We start from the raw sequence: 22,468 nt of genomic DNA, 5'->3' as shown, positions 1-22,468 counted from the left end.
GTGTGCTCGGTCCTCTATTCTACTTATCTTTGACCCATTCTTTTTTCTTTTGGCCATGAAGATGGGAGGGAGAGGTTTAATGGGTGGGCAGTCAATTAGTTGAGAAGGACTTGGCTCAAGAATGGTCTGTGTGTGTGCACGTGTGTGGGTGGGTGTGTGCGTGGGTGGGTGTGTGCGTGCGCATGCCTGTGCATCCACGCCCTCAGCATCCACGCGCTCAGCATCCACGCGCTGGAGGCAGGGGTGTGTCTGGCAGCTTGCGCCCTGGGGGAAGCTGGGGAGGGATGTGTTGGAAAGGGCATGCCAGGGGCAGTGGGAAGAATCAGCTTTCAGCAGCTGGCCTGGAGCCCGGCCTGAGCTGGTCTTGGAGTTGGTTCTCAGCCCTGGAGGTTTATGTTCGCAGTCCTGAGACAGAGAGCTGGCATCTGGTTACCCCGTGAGCAGAGGCTGCCTAGGTGGGAGAGGCTGGAGCCCAGCTTCCCTCCACCCCTCCCTGCTTTCTCGGTGCCTGCTTTTCCTTTCTATCCTCTCCCCAGCCAGGGTGCCAGCCCTCAGAGCCTGGCCACGGGTTTCTTCTTCCTTGGCCCCCTCTTGACCTGCTGGCGGCTCAGTTTTCTCTCCAAGCCTTCTGTTTGCTGTGCTGAAGTTGTGGGGGTGGGAGATAAGCCCATGGAGTCTGGGTCTGGATGTAACTGGTCTCTTCTCCATGAACATCTCCCCCCATACCCTGTGGCCTTCTCAGCCAGAATGCAGGGTCCCTAGAGAGCAGTCCCCTTCTTTCTGCATCCTAGGCTGGATTAGGCAGCTTGTGTGAAGAGCAGCTCTGCATGGTGAAGAGTCACAATTGGTGAGAGCATCCAGCTGTCTGGGTGTGTGTGTGTGCCTGTGTGTGTGCATGCACCTATGTTCCTACATGTGTGCGCACACACATGTGCTCCTTTATGTGTGTCTATGTAGGTGCACATCTGTATAGGTATGTGTATGCCTATATGCATTATATTCATGCATATATGCATGCCCATGTGAGTATATATGTATACACAGACATATCCCATATGTGTGTATGTGCTTGTATGTGTGCATATGCATATGCCTCTCTGTGTGCATGTGTGTTTCTATGTTTACATGCAATGTGCAGTGCACTTCTATACATATGCATGTATGTGTATTCCTATACGTGTGTGCATACCTCCACACACATGTATGCGAGCACCTGTGTGTTTGTACACATGTGAGCTGGCAGGACCAGGCAGTGAGTGTGCAAGCACCAGGTGGAGCCGCCACTCGCTGAGTGCTGGGGCGGCAGGGAAGTTACTCCGAGCAGGCGTCTTGCTTTCCTGTTCCCTTGTTCCACACCCGAGTCTAGACAGCCAAAGTTCCCAGGGTTGGATTGGAGGCTTTAGCCCAGGGGCTGGACTGAATGTGGCCTGAGGTTCCAGAGAGAAAGCTGAGTGGGGCAGACTTGGCAGAGTCACAGTCACCGGGAAGCTGAAAGAGTGCTGCTCAGGCTGGGGCTGTGGCGTCCGTGGCCACTAGCTGGGCACATACAGGTAGGGAACGGAGGATGCTGGGCTTGGAGAGGCAGCTGGTGTTCCCCCCTCTGGCTGGGCACTGCCCATGGGCGTGAGCCCGGTCTGCTGGAGCAGCTGACCTATTTTTCTTAGGAATCTTCCTGCTTTTCTGTTCTCTCTTGCATGAATAAGCAGGAGACTGGTGAGCAGAGATGGAGCCTCCATGAGGGCTTCTGAGAAACACCATGAGGCCACGGCCGTGAGGAGTCTCAGCTGGCCTTCCTGTCCTTCTGAGGAGACTGGGAAGAGTCCTTCTCAGCCTGGTCCTCTGTCCCCCTCCCACCCTCCTCACCTCCCTCCTGATCCCATGTGCCCACCATGGCAGGGCCGGGGCATGCACCTTGCACCCTGCACCCAGCACTCAGCACAAATGGTACAAGGCGAGTCTTTGTCTCCCTTTTCTGACTTCTGAGTGGGGAATGTTGAGGAGCGAACATGGGACTTGGGTTTCCCACTTCTAGCACCTCTCAGGAATCTTGTCCGAGGAGCCCGGCCTTGGCCTCCCTGCCTCCCTGGGGCCGAGGCACACTCCTGCACTTGGGTGTGTGTGAGTGAGCAGGGGCAGGCCTCCTTTGGTGGTGGGTGAGAGGGCTGGTGGGTGCAGGGGGTTGGCCTTCCTTTTCTGTGGAGGAGCCATTAAAGGGGGAGGGCTGAGATTGAATTACTGACTTCCTTCCTGCCAGTGGCTCCTGGGGAAAGGGCTCTTGGAAATATAATCTAGCCGAGAGCAAATTAAGGTCGCTAATAGCACCGCGGCCTCCTGGGCTACTGGGGGGGAGCCAGGCTTAGGGAGGCAAGGCACCCACAGGAAGAAGTCTGCCATCCCTGCCCCCCATTCTCATCAGGCTGCAAGGTTTCCTGGCTAGGCCCCATCTGGGCTCACCTGACCTCTGGCCTCTGACCCTGAGAGAGCCGGGAGGGTGGGGACTTCTTTGAAGGGCTGCCATGGATGGGTGGGGCCCTTCCTGGAGGCAGAAAGGTGTCCAGGATGACCTCTAGCACCTCTATCTCCTGAGGAGGAGAACAGCGACCCCCACTGGTGTCTCCTCCATCTCGTCTGGGCTGGTTGTTGTGGGCTCTGCTTTGGACCTGGGGAGTCGGGGAGTCCGTCTTCTGCCGTCCCTCTAGGCGTGCGCCTCCCACTCCGCACGAGCCCGAGCGTGCCAGCTTCCTGGAATCTCCTGGTTTGTCGGGGAGGAGGGCTTCGGGGACTATTGGGGGCTGTGCCTTTTTTGGACACAGCAGGGATTATTTTTAGGCTGGCAGATGGAGGTGGCGGTGGCTGTCGCTGGTATTATTAGACAACAGCCCTGTGGTTTGGGAGTCTGGTGCCTAGAGGAGGAGGAGGAAGAGGAGGAGGCCGCAGTGGGAGCTTGTACTAATGAGCACAGAGGTGGGCAGGGCTCCAGGGTCTCAGGCAGAAAGGCGTCCACCCCCTGTGGTCCGAGACGGTGCAGCTGCCTTCCGAGACAGGCCCGCCCTGCCATCTTCTCCTGGTCCTCCTGGGCTTCAGGGTCTGGATTCTCAAATCCTGCTTATACCTTGGGGTCAAAGTGGCTGGCCTTGGACTCAATGCCTCAAGAAAGTGGGGGTAGTGGAGAGAGGCCCGGGTGGGGGCCTGGGCTGGACAGGGGGTTGTGATGGGTGCCACCTGTTAACCTGAGTAACCTTGGGTAAGCCTGCCACCTTCTGCCTGCTCACTTGTCAAAGGGACACAGCAGCATCGTCGGCCACTGTGGGCACTAACGAGACTTGCACCGCATTCCACACGCTGAGCCTGGTGCGAGGTAGGTGTTCGCAATATGTTAGGCTCATCTGCCAGCCAAAGCTCTGTTGGCCGGCTCCTCTGTGCACTCTGGCACTTGGAGAATTTCTTCTTCTCAGGGACCCTGCTGTCCCAGCCCCTTCCCCTGCCGCCGCTGAGCTCCTGGTTGTGATCTTGGACTTGGGGCCATGCCAGGCCCCGCATGCGTCATGGCTCTGTGCCCACAGGGGTCCGACAACAGCCCTGGACTCAACTACCTGCTGGGTACCACCTGGTCCAGAGAGGAGATTTGTACCTGATGGGCTTCCTGAAAGGTCAGCCAGGCTGCGGGGCCACTCATCCTCCTGGCCCTGCTCTCTTCCCTGCCAGGATGGGGCAGCTCCAGACTGGGCTGGGTGGACCCCCAAGGAGTAGACTTGCCAGGCCCAGGGTGCTGCTGTTTTTTGCCTTTGCCAAAAGGGTGGGTGAGACCCAGGGCACCTCACTGCCTTCCTGCTGCTGTGCCCACCCCCCTTTGAGGGAGAGGCCTTGCCTCTGGGGGCTGCTGTGATGGGGGAAGTGATGGAGGGGCTCCCTTGTGGCCTTCCCCATCAGGCCCTCTGCGACCTGCCTTCCCCGCCTCTATGTGGCTCCTTTCAGCAGTGGGCAGTTGCCCAGTGGCCCTGACAAGCCCTCCTGCTGTCCCCGCTCCTGGTCCCAGTGCTCTGTCCATCTGTCGCTGCCCTGTGCTCTCCCAGGGCTGGGCGCTGCCTGGTCCTGCCTGCGCCCGGCAAGCCTGGCCTTCCTCTCTCCTTCCTCTCCTTCCTCTCTCCTTCCTGCTTCCCGGATCCCTTTCACTCCTGGATCTGGGTTTGGTTTCCCGTGTCTGACTTTGTCTACCTCCGTCAAGCCCTTCTTCCCTCTTCACTGCCAGCCTGATTAGTTGTTTTCCCACGCCGAGCTTTTCTGGAGAGAGTGTTTTATTAGACATACTTTGGCTCAAAAAGGATCAGGCTGAGGGAGAAGTGCTTGTGGGTGAAGGAGTGAGAACGGGCCCTGTGCGTGTGCGCCGGAGTGTGAGGGGTGAAGAAAACCCGCTGCGTATTTTGGGATTGCCAGGAAGGCCAAGAAAGCCAGGAAGGCCTGGACTGAGGGTGTGGCTGGGGCGTGGGCTGCTGCGCCTGTGCTGTCTTTTGGGTTTCTTTGGGGGGTTCTGGCTCATTTTGTTTTGTGTACCATCTTTGGGGTGCAACCTCTCTATAGCTGTTTCTCCCGGGTGGAGACCAACTGCCCTGGGCTGGGCGTTGGACTGGGTGCTCAGTGCTCAGCCCAAGGGCTGGGCCCTGGAACTGGTGCAGGGAGGTGTCAAAGAGGCTGCCTCATTGCCATGCAGTGAGAATGAGGCAGTGCCAGGTGCTAGTGAGCAGCCTGCACTGTGGGAACCCAAGTCTGAGCCCACCCACTTCCTGGCACTGTCCCCTAGAACCCTTGACCCCTCTGAAAGGTGTCTGCCCTTTCCTGCAGGTGTCCAGGCTCTGGGGCCAAAACCCTCCAATGGGGCTAACTTTGCATGGCCCCCCATTGCCCTCCCCTAGGTAACCTGACCTTTGAGAATAACTCTGTCTTCCTTCAGGCTCCTGTAGTTTCTCTTCACACAGGTGTGTGCCACACACACGCACACACACACGTGTGTGCACGCACATGCACGGCCTCTCCTGTCTCCTGATGGCCATGGCTGCCCATTGCTCTGGCCCAGCCTTGCCTTTGTGCACCTGGATGCAGGGCCTCGGGGCCAGGGGAGGCCTGCTGCAGCGGGGCCCTCTCCAGGCTTTCCCTGGGGGCTGGGATGCAAACCTAGCCTGAAGCGAAGCTGAAGCTGGGGGTGGGGGAGCCGGGAAAACCTGCTGGGGCCTCAGGCAGGTGAGCGCAACACTGCTCTGCTCCAAAAATACTCTGTGATCTTAGCTCTTTCTCTAGAAAACAGTGATGTCACCGGGAGCCAATCAGTTTCTGGAAGGGCTTGCCTCCTCCTCCTCCTCCTTCCGCAACTTGCAGGGGAGGGGGAGGGGGAGAATGAGATTCACAGGGACACGGCGCAGGGACAGAGTCCCCTCCAAGCAGAAAAGCAGGCAAAACCCCTTCTGTAAGCACAGAATAATGGAAATGCAAGACCCTGGTCCCCCAACACACACACATACATGCACCCATTGCTCTGGCCCAGCCTTGCCTTTGTGCACCTGGATGCAGGGCCTCGGGGCCAGGGGAGGCCTGCTGCAGCGGGGCCCTCTCCAGGCTTTCCCTGGGGGCTGGGATGCAAACCTAGCCTGAAGCGAAGCTGAAGCTGGGGGTGGGGGAGCCGGGAAAACCTGCTGGGGCCTCAGGCAGGTGAGCGCAACACTGCTCTGCTCCAAAAATACTCTGTGATCTTAGCTCTTTCTCTAGAAAACAGTGATGTCACCGGGAGCCAATCAGTTTCTGGAAGGGCTTGCCTCCTCCTCCTCCTCCTTCCGCAACTTGCAGGGGAGGGGGAGGGGGAGAATGAGATTCACAGGGACACGGCGCAGGGACAGAGTCCCCTCCAAGCAGAAAAGCAGGCAAAACCCCTTCTGTAAGCACAGAATAATGGAAATGCAAGACCCTGGTCCCCCAACACACACACATACATGCACAGACACACACACACACACACACACGCACAGACACACACGCACACACGTACAGACACACACACACATGCTGACAGAGACAGAAACAGAGAGGGAGACAGGCAGGTAGAAAGAATCATCCCAGTATAGTGGAAGCTGGAGAGGAGGAGACAGAAACAGAGAGACAGAGACACTGACAGACTTGGAGGGAGCCAGAGACACATGACGGAGCAGAGAACATGCATGCACACACACAGAATGAGCCAGATACAAAGAGACAAAGAAGAAGCCCGTGAGAGACAAGAGTCAGAGGAGAACGATGAGAAAGGAGAGAAAGAGACAGACACAGAAAGAGACGAGAGAGACAAAGAAGGAGCTGGGTACAGAGAGGTACACGTGTGCGCACACATGGACACCAGAGGTGGCCAGACACAGAGACACGGAGAAAGGCAGAGACAGAGACAGGCAGGGACCAGTGCGCCGCCTCTGGGCAGCCTAGTGGAGACTCGCCTCTGCGGTGGCTGCTGTCCGCGGTGCTGGCCCGCAGAGCTGGGAGGCCCAGCTTGGGTCGGGAGTGGGGGTGGACACAGTTCTGGGAGGGCAGAGGTGCGGCTTCTGTCTTTTTCACTGGGATGTCGCGGAACAAGGTGACCTTGTGGTCTCCCAGGCCCTGCCTGGTGTGCGAATACTGTAAAACTGGAGGTGGGGCTGCCCGCTCGCATATTCACTCGGCCTGGGGCCCATGCTGTGGCGGGGGAGGGGACAGTGCTGGGTCAGCCTCTCCGCTGCTTCCTCCAGCGTGCTGGTCGGTGGCGAGGGTGGCCTCTCCCCTCAACTCCTTCCATGCCCCTCCCCTGCCAGCCAGGATGCGAATGTCCCATCCAGCTCTCAGGATTCCTTACCCTTGGCCAAAGGTAGGGACAGCCCCAGGTCCCCTCCTCCGGCCCCAGCTTCCTGCTGTCCTCCTGGTGCTGTCTGGGAGCCTGATAGGTTTGGAAAAGGGAGGACTGCAGGCCCCTCCCGGCCTCCCCTCTGCGGCAGGGCTGGCGCAGTCCTGGGAGGAGGGGCAGCAAGGCCGGTCTGGCCTGCGGGGGTTTCCCTCCAGTGCTGCAAGCCCTGCCCCTGTGAGCCTGCTAGGATTCCCCCCCTGTAAGGCGCTCTCTAGTTTTGGCTGAACGTCCTGAGCTGGGGGGTGGGGCGGGAGGAGGAGGGCGCTCTGTGTCTCCTCCCAGTCCGGATTCTGGGGGATGTTCCTCGTTTTCAGGCGCCACCCGCCACTGGGGCAGACTGCGCACCCGCACCCGGGCTGAGTTACTCCACCTGCCTGGCCAGGCTCCTAATTCCGGGGAAGCGCAGGGGGAGGGCGTGATCTGCCGCTCCTCTTTGGGACGGGGTGGGAAGGGCTGGCGGGGTAGCTCTCAAGAAATCTACTCTGGTCTCTTCTCCCCTTTCCTTCTTCCTCTCCCCCAGGTTTGTGGGGACCTGGGACGCCCAGGGCAGAGGGAGGTGTGAGCAGAGAGGTGGAGGAGGAGTGGAGGGTGCACCCAGGACCCTTGGGGAGGGCTGTAGGAGGGCTGGGACAGCACCGGGAGCTGACGGGGGTTGGATCTCTTTGTCACCTGCTTTCCGTGTCCCTACTTGGCTGTCCCCATTAGGTGCCCACGGCCTGCGAGAGGAGCCTGAGTTTGTGACCGCCCGAGCTGGCGAGGGCGTGGTCCTACGATGCGACGTGATCCACCCGGTGACGGGACAGCCTCCGCCCTATGTGGTAGAGTGGTTCAAGTTCGGGGTCCCCATCCCTATCTTCATCAAGTTTGGCTACTATCCTCCCCATGTGGACCCTGAGTATGCAGGTAAGGTCTGGGGACTGTCCCCATGGCGGTTCCCCCTTGGGTTCTACCCTGTCTCCCTCCCATCCGGGCTCCTGGTGCTGGTCCGTGGGGGCCCAACTCCTCCGTCTTTCTCTCTGTGACTTCCTCTCTTTTCCCCACCTGTTATCTCTGTCTTGCACCATCTCTGCCCCTTTCTCCCCATCCTTTGGACTCTAGTAGATTTTAATTAAGTCTGGGGAAGGGCCAGAGTAGGAGGTGATGCTGCTATAAAGCCCTTCTAACCAATGTGCCCGAGGTCACACGGAAAGTTCTAGAGGCCGGTGAAGGAGAGAAGCTGTGCCCACAGCCCACACCCTGGGTTGGCAGCCCCAGCAGGAGGCGGATGTGTTCCATCTGACTGCATCCCCACTTTCCCTCTCGGCTCCGAAGTTGGGGCACTCTCCCACCCTCTGTGTAGCCTGCATCTTGGGCCCCTGCTGTCTGTGCTAGTCCCTCTGCCTTCTCTGCCACCCGGTCCCCTCTCCTGCCGTGGGTGTGTCTTGCTCTGCAATTACTTCTGGCCTTGCTGTGACTCAGGGCCTCTGCCTGCCTGCCAGCGAGGAGGGCGTGGGGTGTGTGTGAGTCTCCGGGTGCGAGAGCGTGTGCTGGGGCTGCACAGCAGGGAGGGCACGGGCCGGAACTGCTGTGCCTTTCTCTGCTGTGGCTCCATCCGGCGGCCTCTTTCCCAGAGCGCCTCGGTTTCTGTCTCTCCTAGGCCGATGCCTGTTACTCTTTTTGGCCAGGTTTGGTTCGGATCCTCTGGTTTGTAGGCAGTTGCCCGTGTCAGGACAGGGGGAAAGCAGAGGAGGGCATGGCGTTGGCTTGGGGCCAGGGCAGTGGCTGAGGTAGGAGGTCTCCCGGCACTGCCGGTTCTCTGGAACGAAGGAAGGGGTTCCTGCTGCAACTTGGAGCTGCTCATCGCATGAGAGACCAAGATGGCCTCCTGACGGGGAGAGCTCGTTGCTCAGAAAGGGCGGCCAGCATCCTCGCTCTGTCTGCCACCTCCTGCACACTCGTGTTTCTCGGCCGATGCCCAGCTCCTGGAGCTGCCAGGCTTTGGTGAAATGCGCAGTCTTGAGCTGGAGCCGGCCATAGCTCCAGGCACCCGGCCCACCTTCCCTCTGCCCTACTGCAGGGCCCAGGCAGAGGGGGACACCAGGTGTGGTCCCAGCGCCAGCTAGCCTAGGGATCTTGCTTGACCCAAGCAGACATGCTCCAGGGCCTGCCTGTCCTCTTCTGTCCCCTTCTCTCCCTTTCTTGTCTCTTCTCAACCCTGCATCCAACATGCCTCCCCTTGCCCTAGGAGCATGGAGTACTCTACGGAGCTCATGCTTTTCCCAGTGCCGAGCACACCGAGCTGCCTGTGCAGGCAGGAGCCAGAGCCCCCAGCCAAGGCCTCACGACTTCCCCTTTGCCACCTGTGCCGGAGCTGCTGCCGGCTGTCATCCTGGGGCCCTGCCATGAGAACTGTGGGAGGACTGTGACGGATCCCCTGCCTTTGGTTAGGGTTGGCTGTGGGAGTTGCCAGGCTGCACTGATGGCCTCTGGGGCTTTTGTCCACTCTGTCCCTGCAGGCCGGGCCAGTCTCCATGACAAAGCATCTCTGCGACTGGAGCAGGTCCGCTCGGAGGACCAGGGCTGGTACGAGTGTAAAGTGCTCATGCTGGACCAGCAGTATGACACCTTCCACAATGGCAGCTGGGTCCACCTCACCATCAACGGTGCGTATGCCAGCCTCGGTGGCTGCCCTGGGCAAATCCCACTCCCCACTGCACCCTCCGCAGCCCTGGTCCCTGCTGCAAAGAGCAGCCTTGGGAAGGCTTGGCTGGGCCTTCAGCTCCCTCCTCCTGTGCTTCCTTGACCTACCTAGAGCCTCTCGGGTCCATTTGGTTCCCTGGAGCAGCAGTCCCCATTGTGCATGGTGATGTTGAGGGTGCTGAGGTTCCTTAGGGGAAGGTGGGAACCTGCTTCTTGAAATGAGGAAGGTTTTGGTCACTGCAGGGATTGTTTCCCAGCCTGGGGAAGGGGAAGAGGCCGGGGAAGGGGAAGGCCTGGGGCCCCGCTAGGCCTTCTCTGTGGCTGCTGGTTGGTTCCTCGGAAAGAGTATCCAGCTGAGCAGTGAGCGCTGCAGGTGGGTTGTGCCCAGCCTGCACCAGGGACAGGTGAGCAGTGCTGAGCAAGCCCCGCATGGTGCTTGCTCCAACGGGGTTTACCAGCTAATAACACCGAAGAATCCTGGGAGGAGTCCTGACTTTAATGGCTCCTGGTTATTTATAGCTCAGGTTAAATGAATTGTGCTGTGTGTAGATGCTTTTCAAGTGTAGCTAGGGAAGCCTGGGGGAGCTTGCCGAGGTTCCCGCGTGGGTGTAGTTGGGGGCCTGGGCCTGAGCTGTGCAGGCACTTAGCTCTGGGCCCTCGGGGTCTCCCTGAAGGGACCGTCTCCCTTAGTGTCCTGGAAAGCCCTTCCTTAGAGGAAGTGCTCTGGAGGAGCCAGAAGGCTGGAACCACATATAAAAGATGAAGGAGAAATGGTTTCCATAGTGGGAAAGGAGATGGGCATTTTGTTTTGTTTTGTTTCTTTTGGCTTGTATTTTTCTTTCTTTTCTTTTCTTTCTTTTTTTTGAGACGTTTTTGCTATAGGGTGTGTATGCTCACCAGAGAGACAGAGAGACAGAAAGTGAGAAATCATTCCCCATAGCGGATGGCCACACCACAATCCCTTCTCCCACAGTCGACTACATGGGAGTCCAGCGACATAGCCATTATGCCAACTGCTGGTCCCATTTTGGCTAGATTTTTTAAAGGAGGTTTTTGCTGTAGGATGTGTGCACTTGCTGGATAGGCAGAGAGAGAGTGAGAAATCTCCCCCTGGGGGGATGGCCACACTGCAGTTCCTTCTCCTTCATTCTCCTCTTGGGATTTTGGGCACAGGTGCCTGGTGTGAGTTTTTTCTGAGGGGAGAGGTTTTTTTTTTCTTTTCTTTTTTTTTTTTTTTTTTTTTTTTTTGCTATAGTGTTCATGCGCTCACCAGAAAGACAGAGAGAGAGACAGAAAGTGAGAAATCACCCCCCGGGGAGGATGGCCATGCCACAATCCCTTCTCCTCCATTCTCCTCCAGGGACTTTGGGCATGCACACATACATGCCCACCATGAAGTTTGAGCCACCGGGTCCGGGACTTGAACCGTGGTCGACTACATGGAAGTCCAGAGACATAGCCATTACACCAACTGTTGGTCCCCCTGGTGTGAGTCTTAAGCTGCTGGGTCCAGGACTTGAACCACTATTAACTACGTGGGAGTCCAGTAATGCAACCACTGTGCCATCTGCTAGTCCCTCTTTTGGCTGGATCTTTATTCTTATTCAGTGGATGACAAGCCATACCCAGCCATCAGTGTGTGGCAGACCCTGTGCTAGTTACTGAGGCTCTGACGGGGCACAGTGCCACATGCAGCATTGGTTCTGTTGGCCCTGGTGGCTGAGCCTGAGGCCATGCATGGGTGGAAGACAGAAGCTGATGTTCCTGTTTGGAGGCTTCTCTGTGTAGTGATTTGCCTTGAAGGTTGCTACGTCTAGTCTGCCTGGTGCGATTGAGTCAGACCTCTGCTCCTTCTGGGTCTGGAACCTGTCCAGGGTCCTGGAAGAACAGAGGATCTTTGTAAGAACACTGGCCTTGAGGAAGAACCTTCAGGATGGTGGCCCCAGGTTGGTGCTGGTCTGGGTGGCCCAGCTCCCCACTCTCTGCAAGATATAGCCGGCTCCTTTCAGACAGTCTCAAGACACTGCTGGGAGGCATACAGTCATTCTTGGTGGACTATCCCCACAACCCGGCGAGCTGTTGAGTCACCTCTTTTTGATGGCAGCTGTTGTGTGCAGGGATGAAAACTTGTCTTAATATCAGCCCAGGCACCACAGGCGTAGGAAGGTGGGTCTGTGTTGAAGCCTCCCGGGTGAACTCCAAGCCAAGAGGCTCCACGTTGCTCCCTTCCTTTCCTGTGCCCTTCCCTGAACGGGGTTGTCCTCATCTCAGGGTGCTGTCCCCTTCCCTTTGTGTCATCTCGGTGCTGGTGTCCGTTTTGGGACTCGGAGATGTCAGGCATGCAGTAGGCACTCCCGTGGCGGGAAGGTGGAATTCAGCGTGGAGAGAGACAGGCTGTTGACCTGTTGCATCCCTGTCACAGTCTGCATGTGTGCGAGTCCATTCTTTGGAATTCCCAGTTGCTTAGAGCGAAACAATCATGGGCTCAGACCCTTCAACGGTTGGTTACTTCACAAACCCACTGCGTGTTAGTTACTTGACCCTGGGCAAGTTCCCGCGCTGAGCTTCGCTTCCCTCGGTTATAAGAGCAATGCCTACATGTGGGGTTGTGGCGGGGTTTAAGTTAAGTGCAGTGTGAGCAGATACCTGGCACAGTGTCTGGAACATTAGTTACACATGTGTGCTTGTGTGTGCAATGCCAGCTGTCCTCCTCTTCAGAGAGGAAGCAGATGAAGTCAGATGAGAGGGGGGCTGCAGACATCAGATGGGCGAGCCAGGGGACCTGGGCAGTTTCAAAGTCCTTGAGAATCCACTAGTAATGATCCATTTAAACCATGTTTTTGAATGTCTACTCTGGAGGAAGAAGCTTCAGGGATGATAGCTGGGGGCAAAGGGTGACCTGGCTCTGACTCTTGAGACTTCAAGAGGTGGTTAAGTCCAGAGCTGATTGTCATCTGGCTTTTGGAAGAACAGGGGAAGGAGAGCTTCCCTGAGGAAATATCCTTTGTCCAGAGACCTGGCTGGGGAGAAGACCAGGTGCAGGGAGGGAGGTGGAAGGGTATTTCAGGCAGAGGGAACAGCACGTCTGAATGCCCAGAAGGAGAAGAGTGGCCCATTCAGGGAGCAGGGGCAGGTTGCTCGCATGGAAGAGTTGAGCAGAAAAACCTAGACTGGTCCGTCAGCTGCTCCAGGCCCCAGAGCCAGGGCTTAGTCAGGGTATATGGTCATGAGCGAAGAGCCCACCTGCCACATGGGTAGGGCAGGAACAGACTCCTCCCAAGGACAGAGAGCACTCGCTCCTCTTACTCCCCTTCCCCTCCTCCCCAAGTTCGGAGGTTCCTCCAGCATAAATATTTCCAGTATTGAAGAGAAGGGTTCAAGTGCCCGCCCACCACTGCTTCCAAACTAGAATGTTTAATGTCAGACGTTTTCTGACAGGGATCATCTCTGGAAAACGAAAGGCCAGTGAAAAATTAGAATTACAAATTGTCTCATTCTCCTTCCATGTTTTCTTTGAAGACCAGTTGGGTGGAAACAAACCCAATTATTTCTTTATCACATATAAAATATCCGAAAAGCCCAAGCCTTTAGGTCGGTGAATTACTTAAAGGCAAGGCCGGCCTATTCCTAACCTGCACTATTAATTATAGGGCACTTGTAAAAAAGAATTAAGCCTGGAAATGCAGCTGCAAGCTAACACCTAATTCAGTAAATAATTGAGAGTCAAACCATTATTTTCCTGAAAACTCGAAATTGTTCAAAGTACTTTTCTGATTAGCCCCTAAATAATAAAGTAATTATGTAATTAGTAATTAATTTGTCACATCAGGGCGTAATTTAATTTATTATCTTTTCTTTTAAGCTTGACACCAGAGGTAATAGAGGCATGGCAGTGTTGCCTGTATTTCACGGGGGCTATGTTGGAGATGGACACATTTCCAGGTGGAAGACAGACTGAAGGTTCGATGCCAGGATCCCTTTACAAGGGCTTGAATGATTTTTTTTTTCTTTTTTTAAGTATATTTAGTATTTTTTTAGTATATATTTTTTGAGTATATTCTTAGATGCTGGATAAGAATTGATTTTCTTGGGAATGTGTATCATGCATGTTTTTGTGTGTGTGATAGTGTGCATCTTTTTTTTTTTAATTTTTAGAGGTTTTTGCTATAGGGCACGTGTGCTCGCCAGAGAGAGACAGACAGACAGAAAGCAAGAAATCACCCCCCAAGGGGGATGGCCACACCGCAATCCCTTCTCCTCCATTCTCCTCTCAGGATCTTGGGCACGCATGCACGTGTACCCGGCGTGAGTTTAAGCCTCCAGGTCCGGGACTCAAACCGCGGTCGACTGACTACATGGGAGTCCAGCGACATAGCTATTACGCTAACTGCTGGTCCCGCGTGCATCTTTTTTATAATGTTTATTTTATTTATTTCTTCCAAAAGTAAGAGACAGAGAGAGGCACACTCCCAACAAGGTCTTGACACCACGAATCACCCCCAGACTTAGCCAGCCTCGGCTCGCAGGCATGCGTGTGCCTGGCGTGCTCAGGGAGGTCTCCAGACATGAAGCTGGAACCTCAACATGGGATCGGAGTCGCGGTGTTGTGTCTTACTGCTGTGCCATCATCTGTCGCAAAACGTGCTTCTGAGTCCGTTCTGTAGTCCCCGTACGGGCTTCGGAGATAGACGACAGTGGGTCTCACTCGTAAGAAGCTGCATCCGTGCGCTGGTCTGTAGGTGTGTGTATGTGTGTACACCTTCGTTCATTTATTCATTTCCTTCATTCAATCATTTGACCAATGCTGAGGATTTGGCCGCACCTGGTACTGTGCTGCAGTGGGGTTCCGCACAGGTGTACTCAAGGAGCCGCCCAATTCAGGGGACAGGCGAAGGCACCCGCTTTCATACTGCAGGGAGTCTCAGCAAGAGGTATCGCAGGCTATTTGTAGTATGTATACGCGGGGACTTCAAAGAATCTGTGGAGAAAATGGAATTCAACTATGAGTTTAGTTTAATACCAAAAAAAAAAAATCTCAAAATCTGTCCATGTTGTTTTTTTTCTTTGCTATTGAGTGCATGTGTTGTCAGAGTGAGAGCGAAAGAGAGAAAAGGAATGTGAGAAGTCATCCCTTGGAGGGAGGGTTACACCACAGTCCTTTCTCCTCTAGTCTCTTCTCGGGATTTTGGCCATTCCTGTGGACGTACCTGGCCTGATTTTCAAGCTACCGGGTCCAGGACTCAAAACTGCAGAGTCAGTCATGTGGGATCCAGTGACTTATCCTCCAAGCTAACTGCTGGCCCTTGTCCATAGTTTTTTTTCATGATACACATTTTTCATAAACTTTTCAAAGCCTGCTTGTATTATAATATAGATTCTCCTCGGCTTATGATAGGGTCCTGTCCCAATAAACCTATCATAAATTGAAAATATCTTAAGTCAAAAATGCATTTAATACACCTAACTTACTGAACATCACAGCTCAGCCTGGCCTGCTTTAAACTAGCTCAGAGTATTTGTATTAGCCTATAGTTCAGAAAATCATCCAACACAAAACCTATTTCATAATAAGATTATTATAAGGAATTTTGAATAAAAATTCCAAGTATGATTTCTTAATGTGTATCACTTTCATGTCATCATAAAATAAAAAACTCAGAAGTCACACGATCCGTGAAAAGTCAAGGACCCTCTTGGGCACCAGCAGATGGCGTAACCACGTTTTTGACTATGGTTTGAGTCCTGGACCCGGTGGCATAAACTCACGCTAGACGTGTGTGCGTGCATGTTTTTGACTATGGTTTGAGTCCTGGACCCGGTGGCATAAACTAACGCTAGACGTGTGTGCGTGCATGCCCAAAATCCCGAGAGGAGTATGGAGAAAGGATTGTGGTGTGGTCATCCCCCAGAGGGTGATTTTTTGCTTTCTGTCTCTCTGTCTCTCCAGCGAGCACATGCGCCCTATAGCGAAAATCTCTCTCTTAAAAAAAAAAAGTCAAGGGCCCTGTGTGTAGGCACAGATATATTGCAAATGATATATTACGGGTACACACATGCACATCATCTTCAAAATGTGGAAAATGTGTAATATGAAAAACTGCATGGATTAAAAAAATTTTGCACCAAAAGAAATTGATTTTAATTATAGCTTTTCACGAACTCTTTGAAGTCCTTTTGTGCATGTGTGTATGTATGTGTGTGTCTGTGTGTCCAATCAAAGAGTACAAAGGAATAGAGAGTGTCACCTCAGAGGTGCAGACCAGCGAGGGCCATTTAGAAAAAATCCCCATGAAGAAAAGGTGTAAGAGCTGGGTTTACCATTTAAGGCAGAAAACATCAAATGTAAATGCCCTGAGACTGAAGTTCTTGGCACCTTTGAGGGAGAGGAAGAAGGCCAGTGTGGCTTGAAGGTGGAGGGTGTAGGGCATGAGAGTGGCATGGGCAGGACCCAATCCTGAAGCACTCTGGCTGGCTTGCGGGGTAGGGCCATCCCAGAGCTTCTCATTATTGCCTCCGCGGTTCCTGGTGAGATGATAATATGGTGGCAGAACAACCATCATCTTATATTGAGCGGTCCTCAGAAAGTTCACAGAAAGGCTCAGCCCTGTGGCCTTGTGGTTAAGAGAGCTGGGTCCCACATGGCTGACTGTGTGGTTCAAATCCCAGACATGGAGGTTTAAAAAACACCCCAGTGCATGTGCACAAATGCCCAAATTCCTGACAGGAGGAAGAAACAGGAAATGGGATTGTAGAGTGACCATACCCTGTGTGTGGGGGTACTTTCTTCTTTTCTGTCTTCAGAGAGCATGTGCCCTCTGGCAAACAAGCCAAAGAAGTCTGGAAAATGTGTGTTGTGAGAAAACTAGGTATGGATTTCCATTTTTTGCAACAAAATAAGCTCGAACTTTAATTTCATTTTCCACAAACTTTATATTTTCTTAAGGTTTAGCCTTTGGGTGCCTGTACTTGCTAGAGAGAAACAGAGAGAGACGGTGAGGAGGAGAGTGAGGGATCACTCCCCGGGAGGGTGGCCACGCCACAACCTCTTTGCTTCCATTCTCCTCCTGGGACTTTGGGCATGCATATACACGTCCCTAGCTTGGTTTTCAAGCTGCCATATCTTGGATTCGAACTGTGGTTGGCCATGTGGGAGTCCAGCATCGTAACCACTGTTCCACCTGCTGACCCCTCATTTTCCACAAACTTGAAATCCCCCCCTTTTTTTTGGTGTGTATTTTGCAAGATCCTTTCCACAAGCATCATCTCATTTATTCCCCCTGTTGGTTCTGGAGGGTGGAAGACTGAAGGAAAGTCCAGAGACTGAGTTTCTTGCCTAGTGTTACACATCGCGGGTCCTGAGCTTTCGGTGCCTTGAGACAGCCCACATGGCCTGTCTCAGCTTCAAACTGTGGGCTGCAGGCTGGCGTTCCTACAGGGGCCCCTGCTGTTTCAGAAGACTGCAGAGCTGATATCCAGGGGGTTAAGATTGACCGGATTGCTTCCATGAGCAGCTCAGGCAAATGGGACTGTCTCTTAAAAGCCGATTATTCAAACAGGATGGAGTTTTAATTAAATCTCCAGTGCAGAGGGGAAGAGAACCTGGCATGATCACGGGGGAATTAAGGAGGGAGGAGCCTACAGGGTGGGCTGTCCTTTATCCATGGAAAGAGAAAGGGAGGCAGGTGGGTGAATCCCTGCTGACTGGGAAACGTGTGGTGTAGACCTGTGGGGCTCAGGTGGTGAACACTCTGGAAACTCAGGACCGGGATGAAGGGGCTTGAGGAAGGAGGGCCCCTTTGCATTGTGGGTAATCCCGAGGACGCCGAAGTGGTCTGGTCTGGGGAGCTGGGGGCCCTGCGCTCTCAGGGCCAGGCAGGGTGCCTCGGAGCAGTGTCTCAGCACTGAGCACAGCGACTTCCCTTTAGAAGGAGCTCAATAGACGTCAGCGTTGTTGGGAATTAGCTGGGCACATTGGAAGGAGTATATAGAATTGGATCCAGCGAGACTGAGTTTGGGTTCTGGGTCTCCTTGCTCTCTGTGACCTCTGCTTCCCGTTCCTCTCCCCATGGAGTTGGGAAGGCTGTGTGCCGGGCGGGCACTGCCCACAGGGCCTGGCCTTGGCTGACGTATCCATCGCCCTCCTGGTCTCCTTTGCAGCCCCTCCCACCTTTACGGAAACACCCCCCCAGTACATCGAGGCCAAGGAGGGCGGCAGTATCACCATGACCTGCACAGCCTTTGGGAACCCCAAGCCCATCGTCACCTGGCTCAAGGAGGGGACGCTCCTAGGTGCTAGTGGGAAGTACCAGGTGAGTGTGGCTCCAGGCTGGGCCAAGGCAGCTGCTCTCCCCTGCCATCACTCACCTCCGAGGCTGTCTCAGTGCAGCCCAGTGTGGGGCCAGGCGGGCAGCCACAGCTACCACCTCCAGGCTGGGCCAAGGCAGCTGCTCTCCCCGCCATCACTCACCTCCGAGGCTGTCCCAGTGCAGCCCAGCGTGGGGCCAGGCGGGCAGCCACAGCTACCATGCTCTGGCCTGTGGGTAGTGCAGGGGGCCCCGGGGGTGCTGAGCTCTGTCCTCGGCCCCCAGGTGAGTGACGGCAGTCTGACGGTGACATCGGTTAGTCGGGAGGACAGAGGTGCCTATACCTGCCGAGCGTACAGTATCCAGGGGGAGGCTGTCCACACGACCCACCTGCTTGTCCAAGGTAAGTGGATTCTCTGCCTCTTCCTCCCTCCTTCCAGCCCAGTTAGCAACGAGGGCTTTTCCTCAGGGCCCAGTTGGACCAGTGGGGGGATGGGCGGTAGTGGGAACTCTCAGGAACTGGGGTGGCAGGTGGTGGCTCCTGTGGACCGTGGACCTGGGCGGCCAGAGCTCTCGGCTGGCCACTTGGGAGAGGGCCAGGCCTGGGTGGTACTGTGTTGCATGGTGCCTCGGGGGGTACCACATGGGTACGTTTCCGGTTTCTCCTGTCCATAGAGCATCCCGGCCTTGTCTTTGCTCCCCAGGAGAGGAGACCTCCCTCGGGCCAGCCGTCCATTAGTGACAATATCAATAAGTAAAGACAGGGACGCAGTCCAAGCCCAGACATTTAAATAACACAGAGGGTACTTGGCAGAGCTGGGGCCCATGCAGCTGGTGCCGGCTGATGGCCGGTCTTCTCTGCCTGGGGCACCAGGTCCCCTGGGGGGCTGGGTGCTGCCCGGGTTTGGGTGGTATCCAGGTGGAGGGGTCTCTGTCAGGTGCCAAGCTGTTTCCTGCCCTGCCTCCCCTGACCTGCGGATGGACAGAGGGAGGCGGTGGCCATGTCTAGCTGCTGAAGCACTCTTGCTCCCTCTGCCACCTGCCTTCTGTCTCAGGTGCCAGGGGCAGGAGGACTGGGGTCCCTCTGAGGCAGCACGGATGAGAGCCACCCCTCCACCCGGAGAGCCAGGCAGCCGCCACCTCTGGCAGCCAGCCTCAGGGACTGCTAGAATCACACCGTCCGTGGGCTGTGCGCCTTTCTGTCTCCCAGCACCCTCCTGACCTCTGCCTGGGGAGCAGCAGAAGCTGGTGCCTTTGGGGACAGATTACAGAGAGCACCTCCCTCCCTCCTTTCCAGCTCCTGCTCCAGCTCTGCAGGAGAGAGGGCAGGAGGGTCGAGGGGGGTAGAACCTGGGCAGGTGTGTCACAGAGGGTGCCTGAGTGCCCACAGTGACCAGAAGCCTCCATGACAACAGCTGGGGGTCAGGACACCCCTCTTGGAGGCCCCCAGCTCCCAGGTGGACCTGGCCTATTGGCCTCTTCCCCTGGTGAGGTGACACTTCTCCCTGCCCTCCCCAGGACCCCCGTTCATCGTCTCCCCTCCCGAGAACATCACCGTCAACATATCCCAGGACGCTCTGCTCACCTGCCGGGCAGAGGCCTACCCAGGCAACCTCACCTATACCTGGTACTGGCAGGACGAGAACGTCTACTTCCAGAAGTGAGCACCTTGCTCTGACCTCTGACCCCCTGTGGGGCCCCATGCAGCCTCTGGGCAAGACCTCTGAGCAGCACTGTGCACGGCTGCGCTCCGAGAGCCTGCAGGGGCCGTCCGGGGCTGTGTGGCTCTAGGCCAGGATCTGTGGCAGAGGGGCCTTGAGAGGAAGGACCTGGGAATGCCCTGGGGGCTGGGGCTTCCTTGCTGGGCCCAGGGGAGGGGAGAGCCACACACTACTTGCTCCGGGGTCTGCGGGAAGACGCTGCCTGACGACACCCCTGGGTCTCCTTGCCGGCTCTGCAGTGACCTGAAGCTGAGGGTGCGGATCCTGATCGACGGGACCCTCATCATCTTCCGGGTGAAGCCAGAAGACGCGGGGAAGTACACCTGTGTCCCGAGCAACAGCCTGGGGCGCTCCCCCTCGGCCTCGGCCTACCTGACTGTGCAGTGTGAGCAGGGGCGAGGGACAGCGGGGCGTGGGTGGCTCCTGAGGTTCAGGTCACATGAGCCGGTCCAGAGCCGAGGGCAGCAGGGGCTGAGCACTGCTCATTGCTTGGAGGAATGTGGGTGGACGACAGGTGCAGGAGGCAGCGGGGCAGCTTGGGGGAGTCTGAGCCCCTGCTTGTCAGGGTGGGGCATGAACCCACACTGCCAGGCGCCCTTTGGATGTCGGCCAGTTCACTTTGCCTGCAGGCCTAGGGCAGCTCAAGGAGCGCCAGGCTTTGCGCGCTCCATCCTGAAGGTTGTCCGGGGCCCAGTGTCGTCACCAGCTCTGGGGCTTTGGAGCCCCTCCTCAGGTGTCCGAGGGACTGTGGCTTAGACCGGGTGCAGGGAGGTTCCCGCCATCCCACTCTGCTTTTCCACACGTGGGTGAGGGGACGAGGTCCCTCTTCTGGGATGAGGAGACCTGGTAACCACCCTAGCCCCACCTTGGCTTCCTTGCGCCTCTTCTCCGGGGCTACTGAAGGTGCCATGAGTGACCCAGCCCCTGGAGCAATGGAGGGCTTTGGTGTGAGCACAAGGGTGCAGCTCGCTCTTCAATACCCGAGCGCAGCCCATGGCTGGCTCACCCTCTGATGAGTAAGCGAGTGTCGCGGGAGAGGGATGAGTAATGAGGATTGATGTCTTCCTTTTGATTTGCGGACGTCCCTGTCACTCAGGCAACAAAGCCCCAGCTGCGGCTGTGGGTGACAGACTCTCCATCATTCGAGGGCTGGTGTGGGAGAATTGTCACACCCAAGGACAAGGGTGGCAGGCCTGGGAAGTGGAACAGTTTGGAGAGGGTGGCTTGCGGTCATCCCATGGGCTGAGGACAAGTGAAGGGACAGTCGGTGGCCCTGGCCCCTGCTGCACAGACATGTCTGCTGCGGGTGGCTGTGTGTTGGGGGGTTGCCAGCACTGAGCTGGACTCACCAAGTCCTGCCTCACCCCTGCCCTGACTTCCCATCGTTTCCTCGTCTCTGGGGTGACTGCTGACGGGGCAAAGGTAGCTGTTTCCACTCGCACTGCCGACACCTTCCTTCTAAGGACTTCGAGCAGGCTGTGCTGAGTCCCAGAGCATCAGCTCTGTCCCGCCAGGCCTGGCGTGGGAAAAGCTGGTCAAGAAGTGATTCCAAAGTGACTGGGAAAATGCCCAGGCTGCCCTCCGACGTGAAGGAGCTCCCGCCCGTCAGGGCTGGATACAGACTTGACCTCTTGGACAAGAAGGCAGCCCACGGGCGGTGGTTTCTGCGGGGTGGCCCGTCCTCCTGCTGCAGGAGGCGTCGTGGCCTTCCCCGTCTTCCCAGCGCCAGCACCACCACCCACTTCCACTTGTCCCTCTAGCTCCTTCCTGCCTTCAAAGAGAATGCAGGGGGTTGAGACTTACAGGTGGGTGAGACAAGGATCTTTATTTCTACTAAAGCTCAGTGTTCAGAGTATTTCCCATTCATAAACCCTTTGAAAACCTCGGAGGAAAAAAAATCCTCTACCATACAAAAGTAGGAAGCGATGTCTAAATATATAACTCGGCCTGGTATTTATGTAATGCTGTTCTCTGAAGAGCTCAGAATGCCTGAAAGACACCAGCTCATTCATCCTCACTGCCGTCCCTGGTTCTGGAGCCTTCTCCTCTGTAGCCCTCAGGGAAAACTGGGGAGAACCAAAAGGCGGGACTCGGGGGCCTCACAGCAAGCATGGGGCCTCGGACTGTCCCGAGGGCCTTTCCTCTGCTCCGTGGCCACAGCTGGCTCCGCATCAGCTGCAGAGTCAGGCAGGGAAACTGAGGCCAGGCAGCCATCCGAACAGAGAGGAGGAATACCCTCGTGGTTTCCATGAGGTCGTGCCTGTGGTGGCTTTGGGTCCTCGGGTGTGGAGGCAGTGAGTTGCCTGGTGCCCAGGACAGCCTTCGGGATATGGAGCCCTTGGGGGACGGTGTGGTCAGATGTTGGCTTTCAGGTTCAGGGCCCAGGAGCGGAGGGAAGTGGGCATCAGGACTCCTAGCCTGACGGACAGGCCAAGCCCACGAGTAGAAGCATTTAGGGAGCAGGTAGCCCAGGGCAGGCTAGAATGACGTTGGAGGGCTTTCAGACGTTTAGAACAGAAATACTTAAAAACAGAGGCGGGCCGGATGGTGGCACAGAGTGATACAGGGCTCTGTGACCCCGAGGCCACATGGGAAGGTCCGGTTCTGTCTGAGGGCTGCCTGGGTGCTGCACGTGTATGTGATCCTGGCTGGCCGAGGCTGGAAGTAGATCGCAGCAGGAAGACCTCATAGGGGATGCTGCTTGCTCGCTAATAAAAATAAATTTAAAAACACAGTTGGCGGGACAGTTGAGAGAAGTCTGCAGCCTGTGCTTGGGCTCCGTGCGGCCTGGAACCTTTCTGTCTGTCCCATGGTGGCTGCGACTCGGGTGCCGAGGGGGACCCTTGAGCTCTCAG

The 22,468-nt window shown here is 56.0% G+C and overlaps 1 protein-coding gene across 1 annotated transcript in view; it reads left to right on the top strand.

The window, feature by feature from the left end:
• The window catches only part of IGSF9B (immunoglobulin superfamily member 9B), a 54,877-nt gene that overhangs the window by 4,243 nt on the left and 28,166 nt on the right, over nt 1–22,468 (top strand). Inside the window, exons 2-7 of the mRNA XM_006149956.3 lie at nt 7,616–7,813; nt 9,406–9,552; nt 17,747–17,898; nt 18,178–18,295; nt 19,411–19,552; nt 19,853–19,998. Coding sequence (XP_006150018.1) covers nt 7,616–7,813; nt 9,406–9,552; nt 17,747–17,898; nt 18,178–18,295; nt 19,411–19,552; nt 19,853–19,998 — 903 coding nt within the window. The remainder of the gene's footprint in view (nt 1–7,615; nt 7,814–9,405; nt 9,553–17,746; nt 17,899–18,177; nt 18,296–19,410; nt 19,553–19,852; nt 19,999–22,468) is intronic.

Source organism: Tupaia chinensis, unplaced genomic scaffold (genome assembly GCF_000334495.1).
Source record: "Tupaia chinensis unplaced genomic scaffold, TupChi_1.0 Scaffold000274_1, whole genome shotgun sequence".
Classification (NCBI taxonomy): Eukaryota; Metazoa; Chordata; class Mammalia; order Scandentia; family Tupaiidae; genus Tupaia; species Tupaia belangeri.
Note: the sequence above shows the minus strand (reverse complement) of the source record. Positions and strands in the feature narration are given on the sequence as shown.